This window comes from Gouania willdenowi, chromosome 22 (genome assembly GCF_900634775.1).
Source record: "Gouania willdenowi chromosome 22, fGouWil2.1, whole genome shotgun sequence".
NCBI lineage: Eukaryota > Metazoa > Chordata > Actinopteri > Blenniiformes > Gobiesocidae > Gouania > Gouania willdenowi.
In genome coordinates this window covers 33,426,827-33,446,295 of record NC_041065.1, presented here as the reverse complement: position 1 = coordinate 33,446,295, position 19,469 = coordinate 33,426,827, and the positions used below count along the sequence as shown (strand labels likewise).

At 36.9% G+C, this 19,469-nt stretch overlaps 2 protein-coding genes across 4 annotated transcripts in view; one reads left to right on the top strand and one right to left on the bottom strand.

The window, feature by feature from the left end:
* Positions 1 to 12,644, bottom strand: part of pld1a (phospholipase D1a) — a 42,521-nt gene extending 29,877 nt beyond the window's left edge. For 2 of the 3 annotated variants that reach the window (XM_028438116.1, XM_028438118.1), the window contains exon 1: positions 12,547 to 12,644. The gene's annotated coding sequence lies outside the window, so the exon portion shown is untranslated. Of the gene's footprint in view, positions 1 to 10,069; positions 10,263 to 12,546 lie in introns of those variants that run through there. The other variant, XM_028438117.1, reaches the window with a different exon arrangement.
* A 4,438-nt stretch (positions 12,645 to 17,082) lies between these two features.
* ghsra (growth hormone secretagogue receptor a) lies at positions 17,083 to 19,341 on the top strand. The gene is made up of 2 exons (XM_028438318.1): positions 17,083 to 17,932; positions 18,928 to 19,341. Exons 1-2 carry the CDS (start codon positions 17,083 to 17,085, stop codon positions 19,239 to 19,241), a joined length of 1,164 nt encoding a protein of 387 aa, XP_028294119.1. The 3' UTR covers positions 19,242 to 19,341.
* Positions 19,342 to 19,469: the final 128 nt, after the last annotated feature.

Below are 19,469 nucleotides of genomic sequence, written 5' to 3'. Positions count from 1 at the left end.
CTTTTTTCTCTCTTGATACAGTTAAATATTCTGTATTTTATTGCATTCAAATTCAACCAAAAAGATGTTGAGATATTGTCACACTCCTAAAAATAATACACACAAAATGACTCAAAAAATATACAAAAATACAATAAAAACACTCAGTGACTCAAAAATACAAATACAAAACGACAAACAAAAGGGCAGAAAATGATCCAAAAATAAATACAATACACAAAATAATTCAAAAATATACAAAATTACTCCAAAACACACAAGATACCTCTAAAATACACAAAACAACATCAAAAGGACATAAAATGACAACAAATGTTTAAAATGGCAGGGAAAAAAAACATACAAAAAAACAAGAAAACACACAATATTACTGAAAATAAGGCAAAAATACCCCCCCCAAAAAAACTCAAAAAATCACACAAAATGCCTACAAAAATACACAGAATGACAAACATGTAAAATTACAGAAAAAATAATTAAACAAACAAAAATACACACAAAATCATTCAAGAATACAAGAAAAACGACACCAAATTATCCAAAATACAACAAAAATACACAAAATGACAATAAAACAATATAAAATAACTACAAATATGTAAAATGATATGAAAATAATAATAAAACTAAAAAATACATACAAAATTATTGTGTGTGTGTGTGTGTGTGTGCGTGACTTGAACCAAAGTTGTCGATTTTTCTTATTTAATCTCCATTGTTAGCGAACACTTACTTCCTGCTTCCTGTCCTGTTGTCATGGCGATATCTTGAACAGCTACTCAGTGTCTTACTCCCTTTCCCTCTTACAGTGCTTCTAATGTCCCTTAATATTACCTCCGTCAAGAGCAAATCACAGAGCGGGAAGGTTATGTTTTACCCTCTGTTTATATGTCCGTCATTCCGTCTGTCAGTTAGTAGGATTACTAGAAAAGTTATGAACGGATTTGGATGAAAAATTCAGGAAAATTGATCAATGGAAAAAGGAACATGTGATTAAATGTTTGTGATGTTCTGGCTACCAAAATAAAATATATAGATGTATTTATATCCCATTTAATTTCCCATCCACACTGTGGAACTTCTGTTAAAGATTGTTTTAGAACACTGATAATGTCATCAACAGTGATGTCATCAGAGCTCCAATTAGAATGTTCTAACTGATGACATCATCAACAGTGATGATGTCGGAATTCTATGCTATGCTATGCTAATACTAAGGCTAAGCTAATGCCACGCTGTCAGTTAACAAGATAACTTGAAAAGTTAGAATGGATTTGGATGAAAATTTCAGGAAAATTGATAAATTGGACAAGGAATAGGTGATTAAATATGTGTGTATATATATCCATTTATTCATTTTAAATCCTGCAGGTTTCGCCTAAAGGTCTAAAGACTTTCTGTAAATAGAATTATTTGTCGGTCTGACTGGTTTACGAAAAAATTACTTATTTTTGCATGAAAATCAACAAATATTATTGACTGTAACAATGAAAAGTTTCAATTGTAAATTCAGTTCTTCTGTTGCATTGGTTGTTGTGCTAATGAAAGCTCGCTGCCTGTTGACATGTACAGTAACAGTGATGAATTCCTCCTCTTACAAACACGCTAACAGGAGGAAGGACAGTGTGTTGGTGTGAGGACGACTATCAATGATTTATCAGCTCCCTGTGGTTTTAAATATAATAACTCAACATTTCTTCGCTAATCATTGACTGATGATGATTTATTGAATGGCTTCCAACAATGCTACTGTTGTACATCACCAAAGTTAACAATTATGTGACACGTTTGCTTATGTAGTTTAAAACCACAATCAATAGTGTGCTAAGTTTACCCATTATCGTGCAATTTATGAAACAAAAACAACAACAAATGATACATCGTGACACAATAAAAAGGACACAAATTGACTCCAAAAACACACCAACAAAAAGACACAAAAAGTAAAAACATAAGCAAAAAGACAAGAAATACATATAAAATGACAGATAAATACATATAACGCCAGAAACACATAAAATGACTCAAAAACCCATACAAAAGTGATGCAAAAATGCACAAAACTAAGACAGAAATATAGAAAATGACTTCAGAAAAACAGAGAACAAAAAAACAACAAATGACTCCAACAACAAAACTGTACCCAATGCAACTAAAATACAACTTTATCACATTTTATAAAACAAAAAAACTCCACAAAAAATGCTTAACACAGTTAATGGAGTTACTGTTGTCATTAATTTCATATTCACACACAGCACAAATCACTGAAACAAACACGCGCTGAGAACACATGAGATTTTGTGCAAAATTTGACATCCAGTCGTTAGCGACACATGCTAATGCTACACATTAGCCCGCCTGTATGTGAGTGATAATTTCCCAAATCATATGGGTGTGGGTTTAGTCCATGTCATATTTCCATTTCAGAACGTGAACTCCATCATAACGCCTCAAATCACATCACATTTTACGCAACATTGCGTCTCTCCGAACATCCGTTTACGAAGACATACCGTGTCTAAATGTGTGAAATTTACCCAAAACATGCAAGTGAAGCTATATTCGATTCATGTCGCAGTTTCCGCTTGATTTTGTTTTCATTTCTTATTATAAGAACAATTTAAAAGGATAACACTAATAACAATATTTCTACTTCTGTTACAGGAAGTGAATTTCCTATTTTTTGTCAATTTTCTGCCATCAAAAAAATCTCAGACCTCCTCGGCTCATTCATGTGTATTAGATAAAAACATTGATATACACAGAATATATTCTATACATGAACATACATTCTTATAATACCAAAATATGATTTAAGACAAAGATGCAAAACACTACTACATTAAAATAAGAAACTAACACTGTCAACATAAGGACTGTAAAGCCACTGATAAATGAGAAACATGTGTAAACTATTTCTAGAATACAACGTAAGAAAATATTTAAAATAAAGTTGCTCAAATGTCAAACAATTTACGTGGATGAATCCAAAAATACAAAATGTCTAATAACTTTATTGTACACTTTAGTGTAGACTTTACTATAAGCATAACTTTTTTACTGTTACATTCACTGTAAGCTGCACTGTTGACTTTACTATTAACTTGACTGTGCACTTTATTGTAACAATAGTGTAAAAATTTGTGTAATTTTTGTGGACACAACTTTAAACTTTAGTATGAACTTTAATGTTAATTTTACTGTAAACTTTACTGTAAAATTTGGTGTACATTTTAGTGTTAACTTTCCTGTGCACGTTACTGTAAAGTCGGTATATTTTTTGTGTACAATATAAACTTGTTATAAAATAGTATTAACTTTACTGTAAATTTTAATATAAACTTTAGTGTAAAATTTACTGTAAACGTTAGTGTATTTTTTGTCTCAATTTTAGTGTATTTACTATAAACATTAGTGTAAGCTTTAGTGCTTTTTGTGTTAACTTCATTGTACATGTTATTGTAAAGTTTGTGTCAATTTTAGTGTAAACTCTACCATTAAATTCAGTGTATTTTCAGTGTAAATGTTACTGTAAACTTTACAAGCATAAGCTTTATTGTAAAAAAACTGAACTGGTGACTTCTACCAGTGTTGTTAATTAATGCAGACTCAAAAGTAGCAAAAACAAGAGAATTTCCACCAAGTAAAAAAAGTGAATACATCAGTTACAAATCAGAACCCGACCAATGAATCGACCGAGCTATTGACAGACGTCTGTTAATCAACAATTAGCTGATGGAGTGAGGATTAAAACGTAAAAATGTATCTCAGATGGGAGAAAATATAAGCTCACGTTTGACATCTACAATCATCCAAGAGTTTATCTTCTTCTATTCTGGAGGAGGAAGACGAAGTACAAGTCCATCTACCAGGGTAAGCACACACACACACACGTGCACGCGCACACACACGTCTCTGTGAGCAGATATTGTTGGTGTGAAGCAGCTGTCCTAGTTCTAGCGCTCAAAGCTCGTCTCTAAACAAACAGAAGAACAATCTGCATTCCATATCACACCTGTGGCACTTCCATTACAAACGGACTGGGACAGGAAACACCACTATCTCACAGGAAGACAACCATGTGGTCATGTGTTGATTAGCTTGTCCTAATAAATCCATTCAATAACAAACTAATTCACTTTGTCGCTAAAAATGAGCTTTACGAATAACAAATATACACAAAAAACAACAAATATGCACAAAAATTACTCCAATCATTCTGAAGTGTGCCAGTCTGTTTTTGGTTTTTTTGAAGGGCGAGTGGAAGCAGACATGGTAATGGGTGCCTAAAATGGTCCTAAAGTGGGAAAAGCATGGCAATAAAAGAGTGAAAAGTGACTAAAATGGTCCAAAAGCAGTCAATAGTAGGGGTGTTAAAAAAAATTGATTCTGCAATATATCGCGATATTACGTCGCACGATTCTCGGATCAATTCTAAATGCATTCATATCGATTTTTTTTTAAATTAAAAAACATATATATACATGTTTTTTTCAATAAAATCTAAAAAGAAAGTACTACATTTATGCATTTATTTGTTGTTCTAGACATATACCTCAGTTAAGTTGCACTAAAGTCAAAGTTGGTTTAAAAGTCACAGGCAGATTATATTTTTATTTTTTTATTTTAAGTTGTTATCACATGGCATGTTAAAGCTAATGTTTGGAGTGTAAAATATGCCAATAAAATATATTTCAAACATAATGTTCTCATGAAGGTGTACACATTTACAGATTAGTTGTTTCTTAAGTCATATATTTAAAAAATTGCAATAATCGCCTTGTACTTTAATATCGGGATATATCGTATCGTAACCTATGTATCGGGATACGAATCATATCGCCAGATGCCAGGCAATACACACCCCTAGTCAATAGTGTCCAAAAATGGACAAATAAAGAGGAACCAGGTGGTATGTAGTGGCAAAGTGTAGCTTAAATAGGCAAAATGTGGCAAACAATAGTGAAAATGGGCAAAACGTGGAACAATGGGACAAAATTATTTGCAAAATGGAAAAAGATAACAAGGGGTTAAAACCAACAAAATTACCACAAAAACAAAACAACAAAAATAGAGCAAATAACAGGACACATTAAACAACAAAAATACACAAAAAACAAGAAATATACACAAAAATGACATTAAAAAATGAGCTTTACAAAAACAAATATACACAAAAAACATAAAAACTTAAAATTACTCATAACACTAAAAACCAACAACAGAAAAGAGCAAATGACAGGAAAAAACACACAAAATGACCACAAATCAACAACAATAACAAACTAAAAAACCAACAAAATGAGCACAAAACAAAAACAACAAAAAAGAGCAAAAGAAAGGAAAATATGCAAAAACAAAGACAACAAAAATAGACACAAAAAACAACAAATATACACAAAAATGACTCCAGAATCACAATATGATGACATAAATCAAAAAAGAAAAACAAATAATAGACAAAATGACTTCAAAAACACACATAAAAATGTCCGTTTTGGCTACACTTGCTAAAGCTAGCTAAACATTAGCCCATCCGTTTTACAGCAAGAAAATTGGTGTAAATGTGATATATTGTTTTAGAACATGTGGGTGAGGGTCTAGTATTCTGTGTCGTTGAGATATTTCTATTTCAGGAGGTGAAGTCCGACATGTTGCTACAACAATTTGTAGCAAAATTTTGCGCGAGAATTAACATTTCCGTTTTTCTGTCCACCTGATTATGAGAAAAATAACTGTGATATTACGCGTGATATTAATCCACAACATGTGAGGCTATAAAATGTCACATTTTTTTTAAAAAAAACAACAATATTGCCATTTCAGGACGTGAATTTGGTAATTTCCGTCCATTTTCTCGGACCATTTTCTTGGATAAATCTCTTTGTTTGCCTCATTTTAGATGATATTCATGTGAAGGTGTGAACCCAGTGAAGGGAACAGTGGAGGCGGACTGGATGTAACATCCATTACTCAACATCAGCAGCCCAGTTGCTTCACATCAACACAAGAAGACGTACAGTATTTCAAATATCGCTCAACGTGTGAAAAAAAAAAAAAAAAAAACGCCTTACATTTAGATAAACTCTGCACATGTAAATGTAGTTTTTTTTTTCTCAGACTTTAAATAAAGACAATAGGAATGTAGCTGAGCGTGGTTAGTAGCCGTCATGGTGCCAAGCTCCTCGTGGTGCAGATGGTACAGAGAGAGAGAGAGGTCTGTGACACCTCGTTCTCTCTGTCTGCCCACACTAAAGCTGCCTATTATCTAATCCTTCACGCCATGCATGGATGGGTAGGTGGGTGGGTGGGTGGGTGGGGGGGTTAAGGCGTGTGGAAAAGCAAAGACATACAGTGGAGTCAAGTAAAAGAGAGAAAGCAAAGGTTGTGAATGGCAACACAAGCCGTTCATTGTGAAACGGCTCCTATTCTCACTCTGGCCTCCTTTAGCAGGACGCTAATGTCTGGGATTGGACCTGAACCAACTCTGGCGTAGTAGAACCAATGAATGAGTCATGATTATTATTACAGAGGAGGGAACGGGAGTGTGGAGGATTACTGAGCTCAAACTACAACTTTAACGTACACTTACAAAGACAAGCCAGAGGAAAGACGTTGTTTATTATGCTAAGGAGAGTTAGCAACACAGCTAATATTAGATTAATTATCTAAACCAGTGGTTCTCCACCTTTTCAGCCCGTGATCCTCCAAAATAAAGGTGCCAGAGACCGAGGAAATGATGGTCCATTGTTCTATGAATCTGTGATAACCACATGTATTTATTCATCTGAATAATATCCACTGTTATCCAGGAACATTTATTATTATTATTATAGTCATCTTAAAGATGGAAATCCTTATTTTAATCACAAATAAAATGGGTTCAAAGTGACCAAAAATTGCTTAAAAAGTGGTGAAATAGGATTTTAAAAACCATAGAAATTGGTTAAAGCAAATTAGAGAAAAGCCATCATTCATTATGCTAATGAGAGTTAGCAACACACTTAATATTATATTATTACTAGGGCTGGGAGATATATTGAGATTTAAGATATATCAAGTTTTCTATTTGGGAGAAATAGAAAATTACATTATCGCCTATATATATATATATAGCTTGGTTTGTATCAAAATACTCATTTTAGAAGTTGCTGTTTTTGCTACTTCTCAGAAAAGCATGAAAAGATGATCACTGAGTGCATTCTGAACAAGCCACACTAAAGAACTCACTCACATGTGCTGTCCCTTAGATGAGAAAACGACTAAAGTGGAGCATATTATGCAGATGTTTGTGAATAAATGGGTCAGAAATACACAATAGGACAACAAAAAATACAGAAAAAGGCAATAAAAACACAAAAAGTTACTCTGCAACACACAAAACTACTACAAAAATAAATATATTCAACAACAAAATTACATGAAATGAGTCCAAAATATATCCAGTTTTCTGTTCCAGTTTTGATTTAAAATTCTCATTTCTTTCACTACTTCTCAGAACATGTAAAGCACAGTTAGATAATCACTGAGGGCTATCTAACTCAGATCTCCCCCTAAACAAGCTACCACTACAGAACTCACTCACATGTGCTGTCCCTTAGCAGAGAAAAAGCCAAAAGTGGAAGAATTGTCTTTCTTGTCAAACATTATTTGAATTAAAATGACAGGCCTTTTCCTGTATTACATATTAAATTGTTATTGTTATTATCATCATGTTTGGACACACTGTTGTTGCTTTTGCAGTAGAACATTCCAGCTGTTCACATCTGGGAGACATGAGAGGATTTAATCATCCATTCCTCAGTCAATGAGTTTAAACTGTTACATTTACAGAAGCTAAACATTAAGATATTAGCATAAAGTTTGAGGACAAGTCAGAGCTTTTAAAAATAATACTCATCAAATAAAAAACAAAACTGACAGAAAAATTCACAAAATTACAATAAAAACACAAACATTGTCGAGAAATACACAAAACAACATTAATAATACAAAATGACAGAAAAATACACAAAATGACAAGAAGAAAACACAAAAAAAACAGCAAAAACACCCAAAAATTACAGAAAAATATAGGAAAAGACAAAAGAAATAGAAGAAATATACAAATTGGGAACAAAAATACAGCAAAAATAAGAAATTATACTCATCACACAAAACAACAAAAAAACCCAATAAACAAATACAGAAAAATACACAAAATAGTAAAAAAAAAAAAAAAAAAAAAACACAAAATGACTCATCACACACAAAACAGCAACAAAAATATACAAAAAGACATTAAAAAAAATACAAAATGAGGGAAAGTTTTGCAAAAATAACAGTCATAAATGGCTGGAAAAAAATAGAATATAGTAAATATAGAAAATGAATAGAGTAAAAAGAAATAATGAAAAGACAACAACAAATACATAGAAAATAGCAGAACAACAAACTAAACAGCAGAAAACACACAATATACAGAAAAATATACAAAATGACAAAAATATTATAGATGTACGAAAATATAGAAAATTCAGAGAGTAAATGAAATGATGAAAAGACACATTTAAAGCTAGAAAACTTAATGACTCGTCACACAAAAGACAACAACAATACTAGGGATGTTCCAATACAACTTTTTCATTTCCGATACGATACCGATATTACAGCCTTGCATATCGGCCGATACAATATTGATCCGATATCAACATGAATCATACAAACTTTTTTTATATAAAAAAATATTTGTTACTTATTTTGTCAAGTGGAATGTTAGAAAAGTCTTGAGAACAATAGTCAGCAACAATAGGGATGAAAAAAAGTGACCCATTTATTATTAACCAATTAGTTACATACATTTAACCTTCAACATATTATCTACAGTATTCTACAATTGAATAAAATCAATAAAAAATGAATTGTAAAAAAAAACAACAAAATTAAAAAAAAAATTTAATCCGATATCCAACATTTGTTTTCAGGCTGACATCAGACCGATATCCGATAGGGACACCCCTAAAAAAATACACAAAATTACAACACGAATACACAAAACAGCAAAAGAAAAACACACAAAATTAGAACAAATTAAAATACACAAAACACCAGCATAAAAAACACACAAAATTACAATACAAAACAGCAAAAAAACACAAAATTACAACAAAAATGGATAAAACAGCAGCAAAAGAATAAAACCACAAAATTACAACAAAAATACATAAAACAGCAAAAGAAAAACACACAGAATTACAACAAATTAAAATACACAAAACAGCAAAAAAAAACAAACAAACACAAAATTACAACAAAAATACATAAAACAGCAAAAGAAAAACACACAGAATTACAACAAATTAAAATACACAAAACAGCAAAAAAACCAAACAAACACAAAATTACAACAAAAATACATAAAACAACAGCAAAAAAAAACAAAAAAACAAAAACAAAAAAAACACAAAATTACAACAAAATTAAATTGTTGCTTCTGCAGTAGAACATTCCAGCTGTTCACATCTGGGAAACATTAGAGGATTTAATCCTCAGTCAATGAATTTCATTTGTTACATTTACAGAAGCTAAACATAAAATTTGAGCACACGTCAGAGAAGGTTTGACTCATAATAATAATTATAATAATACTACTACTAATAATAATAATAATAACAATAATAATAAAGTAATGGGGTCATGGAAAAACTAGAGTGAATGTCAAAGGTCAATATTCCTGTGTCTCATTTACAAAGACAACAGAAAAGAGAGAGAGGTAGAGAGACACTGGGTTTGTATGGAGGGAAAACTGAGTCAAGGTGAATTTCTTCTTCTTCTTCTTCTTCTTCTTCTTCTTTTTCTCACATTCCAGCTGTGGAAACCAACTTTAACACCAGGGCGTGAGAACCAGGACACCTGGACATTCCTGTCCACAAACACTTTAAATCTTCCTCTTTTAGATTCCTTAGATAATTTAAAACTTCAGAGTGACCCAGAGACACAAATAGCACTTTAGCCTTTTAAAGCAGAACAGACGAAGAAGAAGAAGAAAAGCAATGAAAAAAGAAGAAGAAGAAGAGACGTGACCAACCTGCTCTGCTGGACGTGAACTCCACATTTTTTCTATTTCTTTCTTTCTTGATTTAATTCCTGTTCCAAGCCGTTACCGAGTGAAGCTGAATAAAACTCTCCGTTTCTTCCAACAAGTGTCCCACAGCGTTTCCTCAGCTCTGCTCACTTTTAATGCGGAGAAGAAGAAAAACTAACTGAACTCTTTTCTCCAACTCCCGCGGAAGGGCGGGCTCTAAGGAAACTACCGACCAATCAGAGGGCGCTGTTCCCAACCCAGGGCTTTTCTCATTGGATAGACAACCAGCAGTAGAATAGGAGGAGACATCCAGGGAGAATATAGTGCAGTAGTAGGCAACATGCGGCCCGGGGGCCACTTAAAAGCCTTCGGGATAATTTAGTGAGGCTCCCCAAAAGCTTCCATAATTACGAAAAGACAAAAGTACAGAAGAATGCAAATTATACAATTAAAATAATCAAAATAAATCCAAAAACTCACTAATTGACAGGAAAAATACAGAAAATTATAACAAAAACACACAAAAGATGATTCAAATGATCAAAATTACTGAAAAAACAACAACAAACAGACTACAAAAATACACAAAATAAAAATACACAAAATAGAAATAAAAATACACAAAATGACATTAAATTGTGAAAAACGGAAAAGAGACTCCAATAACAAATAAAAAAAAAATAGAAAAATACACTAGATGACAACAAAAACAATCAAAAGATGATTAATATCAAAATTACTCCAAAAAACCCTAAACAAACACAAAATGAAAACAAATATACACAAAATTCAAATACCCAAAATTACATAAAATGACTCCAAAAAACCTTAATTACAGGAAAAACACACAAAAGATTATTAAAATGATCAAATTACTCCCAAAAAAAAAAAAACAAGCACAAAATAATGAAAAAAAAATAGAAATAACAATACCCAAAATGACATTAAATTGTGCATAACAGAAATAAAATAAACAAAATGACTCCAAAATTACAGAAAATTATATCAAAAATACAAAGAAGACAATTAAAATAATCAAATCTACTTAACACACACACAACATTACTATAGAAATACACAAAATATTAATAGCCCGTGACCCAGAAAACAAGCAGGTCAGAAAATGGATGATGAATGGATAAATATAAATACCCAAAATTATAATAAATTGTGCAAAATGGCAAAAAAAAACAACCCCAAAATGACTTGAAAAAATGACAAATTATAGAAAGATACAGCAACTGAAAACAAAACACACAAAAAAAATGATTAAATAATCAAAATTACCAAATGAATACAAAGATACACAAAATATAAATAGAGATAACAAAAATGATAATAAATTGTGCAAAACGGCAACAAAAATAAAAAATATAAAAAATTTGTTTAAAGACAAACAAATTCTAGAAAAATGCAGCAAATGACAACAAAAACCCACAAAATATGATTACAATACTCCAAATTACTACAAAAATACCTAAAAATAAAAAACAACAAAGAACAGAAACACACGAAACGAAAAATAATATATGACAACAACAATAATACACACAATGACTCCTAAAATATACAAAATGAAAACAAAAACATACCAAAGATGATTAAAATAATCTATCTATATATATATATATATAACAAAAATGCACACATAAGAAAAAAATGACAATAAATTATGCAAAGCTGCATCAAACACACGCAAAATGAGAATTAATATATAAAATAAATGATTTAAAAAATAATTTTCTTTCCTGTGTTAATGCTCAGATTGGTCATCATCAGATACAATCATATTTTTTGTCCCTGCTGTGATAAAAGTTGCCTCTCTCTGTTTTAGTTGTTCTACTTTTATCATCTCTGGCTGATTTCCAACATAAATATTATTTTCCAGAAAAGCAAACACTTTAAATTCTATATTTACTCAAAGATACTGACTCCGCCCTCTAACAATGACTGCCACGCCCCCTCATGGTCGAGCTGAAAGTGACAGTAAAAGCCTCTGCTGCTCCCCAGTGGATGAACCCAAACACTGCAACCTTTCACACACACACACAAACACACACACACACACACAAAAACACACACACACACACACACACACACACACACACACACAGTGAGACGCCTGAGAGTGAGATGGACTTTGTTCTCCCAGTGTGTCACACCCAGTGGTTGAAATACGCAACAGACTAACACCCAGACATCTCCTATTACTGTGTGAGTCATAGAAAAAACACTTTTAAGTGTAGAAAGAGGATTAAAAAGCAAAACCAAGCACTAAATGAAAGGAATGCAGAGTTTACTGCTTGGAAAAGAGAAAATAGAGACACTAGAATCCAGCCATGCTGTTTAGAAACAGATCAGCGATCCTAAAAAATGGTCATTCCATCCACAAATAATAAAAAAAATACTATCTTAAGTACACAAATATATACAAAAACGTGTGTATACGACACAAATGATCAACACATGCAGAAACGTACCGTATGTGATTAAAAAAGGCCTTGTGAAAGACACAAGTCTGAATCCTTCTGAGTTCCTCTCCTTGTGTCTCTGCTTAAACACACATCAGACATCCAGGGGTCATAAACATTATGATATCAGCCTGTAAAAAGCACAAAGGGCAGAGAAGATAGCATTAAATCAGAGACCGAAGGAAATCTGCTTTTGTGTTTGTTAAATGACTGATTTTATACCATTGTGCAAGTCTCTCTAAACACACAGTGACAGAAAATACACCAAATGAGAGAGAAATTCACAAAACAACAGCTAGAAATAAACGAAATGACAGAAAAATATACAAAGTGATGACAAAAATACAAGAAACAATGAGCGACAGGGCCTTTGAAGCCGCTGCTCCCGTCTGTTGACCGCCCCCCCCAAGACCACCTCAGGGCCCCACAGATGATGGACGCTTTTAAGGAAAGGACTTAAAACCCAGCTTTTTACACAAGCTTATTTTAACAGCTAAAGCCTGTTTTTAGTCCTGTCTTTTTAATAAATGTTGTGTATTACTGTTTTAACTCTGTCGTCCAATGTAGCACTTTAAGATTTTTGTCACTACAAATAAAATGTATTATTATTAAGAAATTACTGCAAAAAACATAAAATACAGCAAAAAGTACACAGAATGACAGAAAAATACACAACACAACAGCAAAGAACACGCAAAATTAGAGAAAAAAAATAGAAAATCACAAGAAAAGTACAAAAAATTACTCCAAAAACTAAAAAGGGTCCTGACTGTTGTTTGTGCCTACGGGCCAGAAAACAGCTCAGAGTATTCACTTTTCTTGGATTCTTTAGAGGGGGTACTGGAGAATGCTCCTTCTGGTGATTCCCACGTTCTGCTGGGGGACTTCAACGCTCACGTTGGTAACAACAGTTAGACCTGGAGGGGCGTGATTGGGAGGAACGGCCCCCCTGGTCGGAACCCGAGTGTTGCTTTGTTATTGGACTTCTGTGGTCGTCACAGATTGTCCATAACGGACACCATGTTCAGGCATAGGGGTGTTCATATGTGCACTTGGCACCAGGACACCCTTGGCCGCAGTTCGATGATCGACTTCGTAGTCGTGTCGTCGGACTTGCGGCTGCATGTCTTGGACACTTGGGTGAAGAGAGGGGTGGAGCTGTCAACCGATCGCCACCTGGTGGTGAGTTGGCTCCGAAGGCGGGGGAAGATGCCGATTAGACCTGGCAGACCCAAATGTATTGTGAGGGTCTGCTGGGAACACCTGGCAAAGTCTCCTGTCAGAAGGCGCTTCAACTCCCACTTCCCGGAAAGCTTCAACCATGTCTGGGGGAGGCGAAGGACATTGAGTCCGAATTGAACATGTTCCGTGACCTCTGTTGTCGAGGCGGCTGACCGGTGCTGTGGCCGTAAGGTAGTTAGTGCCTGTCGTGGCGGCAACACCCACGGGGGACACGGGGGTGAGGGATGCCGTTAAGCTGAAGAAGAAGTCCTGTCAAGCCTTTTTGGTCTGTGGGACTCCGTAGGCAGCAAACAGGTACCGACAGGCCAAGCAGAGTGCAGCCACGGTGGTCACAGAAGCAAAAACCCGGACATGGGAGGAGTTTGGTGAACCCATGGAGAACGACTTCCGGACAGCTTCAAAGAGGTTCTGGACCACCATCCAGCGTCTCAGGAAGGGGAGGCAGTGCACTGTCAACACTGTGTATGGTGCGGATAGTGCGCTTATGACCTCGACTCGAGACGTTGTGGATTGGTGGAAGGAATACCTCAAAGACCTCCTCAATCCCATCGACATGCCTTCCGATGAGGAAGCTGAGCCTGAGGACCCAGGAGTGGACTCTCCTATCTCTGGGGCTGAGATCGTCGAGGTGGTTAAAAAAACTCCTCGGTGGCAGGGCCCCCTGGGTGGATGAGATCAGCACGGAGTTCCTCAAGGCCCTGGATGTTGTGGGGCTGTCATGGCTGACACAACTCTGCAGAATCGGGTGGACAACGGGGGCGGTGCCTCTGGGTTGGCAGACCAGGGTGGTGGTCCCCCTTTTTAAGAGGGATCCCTATAGAGGGATCACACCCCTTAGTGGAGAGGAGGGCTTGCCGGATAGTCGAACCTCGGACCCAGGAGGAGGAAAGCGGTTTTCGTCCTGGTCGTGGAACTGTGGACCAGCTCTACACCCTCAGCACGGTCCTTGAGGGTGCATGGGAGTTTGCCCAATCAGTCCACGTGTTTTGTGGACTTGGAGAAGACATTTGACTATGTCCCTTGGGGACTCCTTTGGGGGTCCTCTGGGAATATGGGGTATCGGACCCCCCGATAAGGTCTGTCCGTTCCCTGTACGACCGGAGTCAGAGCTTGGTCCAAATTGCCGGCAGTAAGTCAAACTTGTTTCCAGTGAAGGTTAGACTTCGCCAGGGCTGCCTTTTGTCACCAAATCTGTTCACGACTTTTATGGACAGAATTTCTCGGCGCAGCCAGGGTGTTGAGGGGGTCTGGTTTGGGGTCCTCAGGATTGCATCACTGCTTTTTACAGATGATGTGGTCCTGTTGGCTCCATCAGGCAGTGACCTTCAACTCTCACTGGATTGGTTCGCAGCCGAGTGTGAAGCGGCCGGGCGGAAAATCAGCACCTCTAAATCCAAGTCCATGGTTCTTGATCGGAAAAAAGTGGAGAGTCTTCTCCATGTTGGGGATGAGATCCTGCCCTAAGTGGAGTTCAAGTACCTCGTGGTCTTGTTCACGAGTGAGGGAAGGATGGATTGAGAGATTAACCTTCGCATTGGTGCAGCGTTTGCAGTGATGCAGAGTCTCCACTGATCCGTCGTAGTGAAAAGGGAGCTGAACCGAAAGGCAAAGCTCTCGATTTACAGGTCGATCTAAGTCACTACCCTCACCTATGGTAATGAGCTTTGGGTCATGACCAAAAGAACAAGATCGCAAGTACAAACGGCTGAAATTGGTTTCCTTCGTAGGGTGGCTGGGGTCTCCCTTAGAGATAGGATGAGAAGCTCAGTCATTCGGGAGGGGCTCAGAGTAGAGCTGCTGCTCCTCAGCTTTGGGAAAAGCCAGATGAGGTGGCTCGGGCACCTAATTAGGATTCCCTCCGGAAGGAGACCTCAAGGAAGACTCAGGACAAGCTTCAGAGACTATGTCTCTCGGCTGATGTGTGGGAACACCTCTGGATCCCCCCGGAGGAGCTGGAAGAAGTTCCTGGGGAGAGGGAAGTCTGGGAGAAAATGGATAGATGGATGGAACTAAATAGCGACAACAAAAATACACAAAACGACTCATCACGCACACAAGACAGCAGAAATACACAAATTGACAACAAATATACACAAAGCAGCAGCAAAAAAACACACAACAAATTACAGAAAAATATAGCAAAAGACAAGAAATATACAAAAAAAATAAATAAATAGCCCCAAAACACAAAATGTAGCAAATATACAAAATAAATACAGAAAATATACACAAAATGACCAAAAAAACAAAACACAAAATGGTAGAAAATACACAAAATGACATCAAAAAGTACTCCAAAATATGACATAAATACATAAGACGACACAAAACGACAACAAAAATGTCCAAAATAATAATAAAAATGAACGAAAACAGCAGCAACAAATCACACAAAATTACAAGAAATGGCTCAAAAAACACAAAATACAGAAAAATATATTTTTAAAAATGTCAACAAAAAGACAACAAATCACCCAAAAAACTAAATACACAAAATGACCGCCAGGTGGAGGTGTTGGCTTGGACTCCTGTTACACTATCACAGACAGGTTGGGATCTGTCCATCATCACAGCATCACCTGTTTTCTTCCCTTCTCTTCTCTGATCTTTACGCACTGGGAGTCAGTCCGTGTCCTCAGACGGAGATTCTGGTTCTACATGGAGAGAAAGAGAAGCTCAGCAGAGGATTTATCAGATATATTGATCTCACATATCTTCTCAACTTTCATCAAAGGACGACATATTTTTAAATGTATTTCTTTATTTAAATGTGAATAATGTATCGTTTCTTGTTGGTATTTGTGAGCCGTCTCAGACTCTCTAACACAGTGTGTGTGCTGGTTGTGGTGTGTCCGTGTGTTTTTGGCTGAGCGCACGTGCCCTGCGGTCAAGACAGACAGACGTTTGTCGGTGACTCTATGACTCACCGTCACTGTCACACTCTGATAAACAATAACGGTCTGTCGTGTTTGCATGTGCAGGATTTACGCGCAAACGCGGCTCATGTTCATTGGACTGAGACGCACTGTTGGACACGTGCAGGATGACGCAGCGACTGGTTTTATTCATTCAAAGTTGGCACATGTTTAGACTTGGGGATTCCGAGCAGGAATTGCGTTTTCCGTGATCACTTTTTGGGATTTCTGCAGTGCGTAAAAGCGGTTTTACGCACGGGCGCCGTTCCGCTTCCATTGGGATTGAAAGATGAAAGGAGGTGAGCAGCGCGCAGAGCCCCCCGGTTATTTGGGGGTGCTGCCTGCGGCAGCATGGACCAGGGGGTCCCTCTGAATAAAGGCACTCAGAATGCGTGTTTGGCTCAACCAGAGCGCGTGCTTTTCTCCAAACTGCGACTGGGAGGAGACGCATAACTCCACAAAGGATTCCAACCCGTTCCAACCTCCTCTGCATTACTACTCCATCCCTCTGCTCACGGCCATCACCGCCGCGTGCGCCCTGTTGTTTTTGATCGGCGTGGCGGGAAACGTGATGACGATTCTCGTGGTGAGCAAGTACCGCGACATGCGTACCACCACCAACCTGTACTTGTGCAGCATGGCCGTGTCCGACCTGCTGATCTTCCTGTGCATGCCCCTGGACCTGTACCGGATGTGGAGGTACCGCCCGTGGCGCTTCGGGGTCGCGCTCTGCAAACTCTTCCAGTTCGTGTCCGAGTCGTGCACGTACTCTACGATCCTGAGCATCACCGCGCTGTCCGTGGAGCGCTACCTGGCCATCTGTTTCCCTCTGCGTGTAAAGGCCCTGGTCACCAAACGGCGTGTGCGCGCGCTCATCCTGTTCCTGTGGACCATGTCCCTGGTGAGCGCGGGGCCGGTGTTTGTCATGGTCGGCGTGGAGCAGGAGGACAACGCGATGCTGCAGAATGGAAGCGCGTGGATGAACGGAAGCGCCGCTGTTGCATCCGTGGAGGACGCGGACACGCGGGAGTGCACGATCACGCACTTTGCGGTGGAATCGGGTTTGATGGAGGCGATGGTGTGGTTGAACTCGCTCTACTTCTTCATGCCCGTGTTCTGTCTGACGGTTCTCTACAGCCTGATTGGACGGAGGCTGTGGCACAGGCACAGAGAGACCAACATGAGCACGCGCATGGCGCACAGAGACAAAAGCAACAGGCAAACCATCAAGATGCTCGGTGAGTCTGTGCGTAATTACGCACGGAGAATTACGCGTTTGGAGTTTAAATTATCAACATTACGCACTCGTTTGAACGTAATAATGTAAATTATAATGATGTTAAATGATGAAAAAAACACATTTTAATCACAGAAAACTGAATGCAATGATTTCCAACCTTTTCTGGATCTGAACCCCATTATTGTTAAGTGTAACATTTTATTACATCAGCCTGTCTAGGGACAGCAGATGGAAATTAGCCGTTGGCTACAATCTGGCATATTTACATTTTTTTGAATGTTCATTACTATGTATTGTCCATACTTAAATAAAGAAATTAAATTAAATTAAATTAAATTATAATATCACAAATTTAAGACTTTATTTTCCTTCTATAGAATTCGTTTTTGGTCAGGTTTGTTTTACTGTTACAAACACAGTATAATAAACATGATATAACAACAAAAATTGGCACAATGAAAAAAAGAAAACACAAAACAACAGCAATAAACACACAAAATACAGCAAAATATACAAATTTCTCCACTAAAAAAGAAAAGAAAAACTAAATACATAAGCAATACACAAAATGACTCATCACAACAACATTTAAAAAATGTGGGAAAGTTTTGCAAAAATTACACGAAAACAGAAAAAAAAAATATAAACACACAAAACAACAACAGAAATATTCATGGATTGGAATAAAATATAGAAAATAGAGTAAATTAAATGATGAAATTAAATTTAATGCCATAAAACAGAATGACTCATCACACACAAGGCAACAACACAATTACACAAATATACAAAATGACAACAAAAATACACAAAACAACAGTAAGAAACCACAAAAAAAAAAAATACTACAAATATACATATACAGCACACAAAACAACAACAGAAATATTCATAGATGACTAGAAAATGAATAGAGTAAATGAAATGATGAAAAGACACATAAAACAGCCTATTATTATGTGTAATTGTGATTTATTGTGAATATTTTCCCAGTTGTAGTGGTGCTGGCCTTCATCCTGTGCTGGCTACCCTTCCACGTGGGTCGCTACCTACAGTTCCGTTACCTGGACGCTCCGTCCCAGCTGTTAATGGCCCTGTCCCAGTACTGTGGCATGGTGTCGGTGGTCCTGTTCTACCTGAGCGCCGCCATTAACCCCATCCTCTACAACACCATGTCCTGGAAGTACCGGGGAGCGGCCGCACGTCTGTTCGGCCTCGCAGACAACCAGCCGCCCCGGGGCCGCACGGCCAGCACCCTGAAAGGAGACGGGTTCCCTGGATGGAGCGAGTCCACAGTCAGCTTCTGAGCACCAGGGATCAATGGCTTCATATGGTAACCATGACTACAGGGAACTCTGTTTTTACCGAAAGAACGAGAAAAACAAACATTTGACACTTTTTACTATGGAAGCCCGTTTACACCACTAAAAAAAGATTAAAAAAAAAGAAAAAATCACCACGGCAAGTCATAATTACGAGTTAGTAATGTCATAATTATGAGATAAAAAGTCATAATTATGAGATAGAAAGTCATA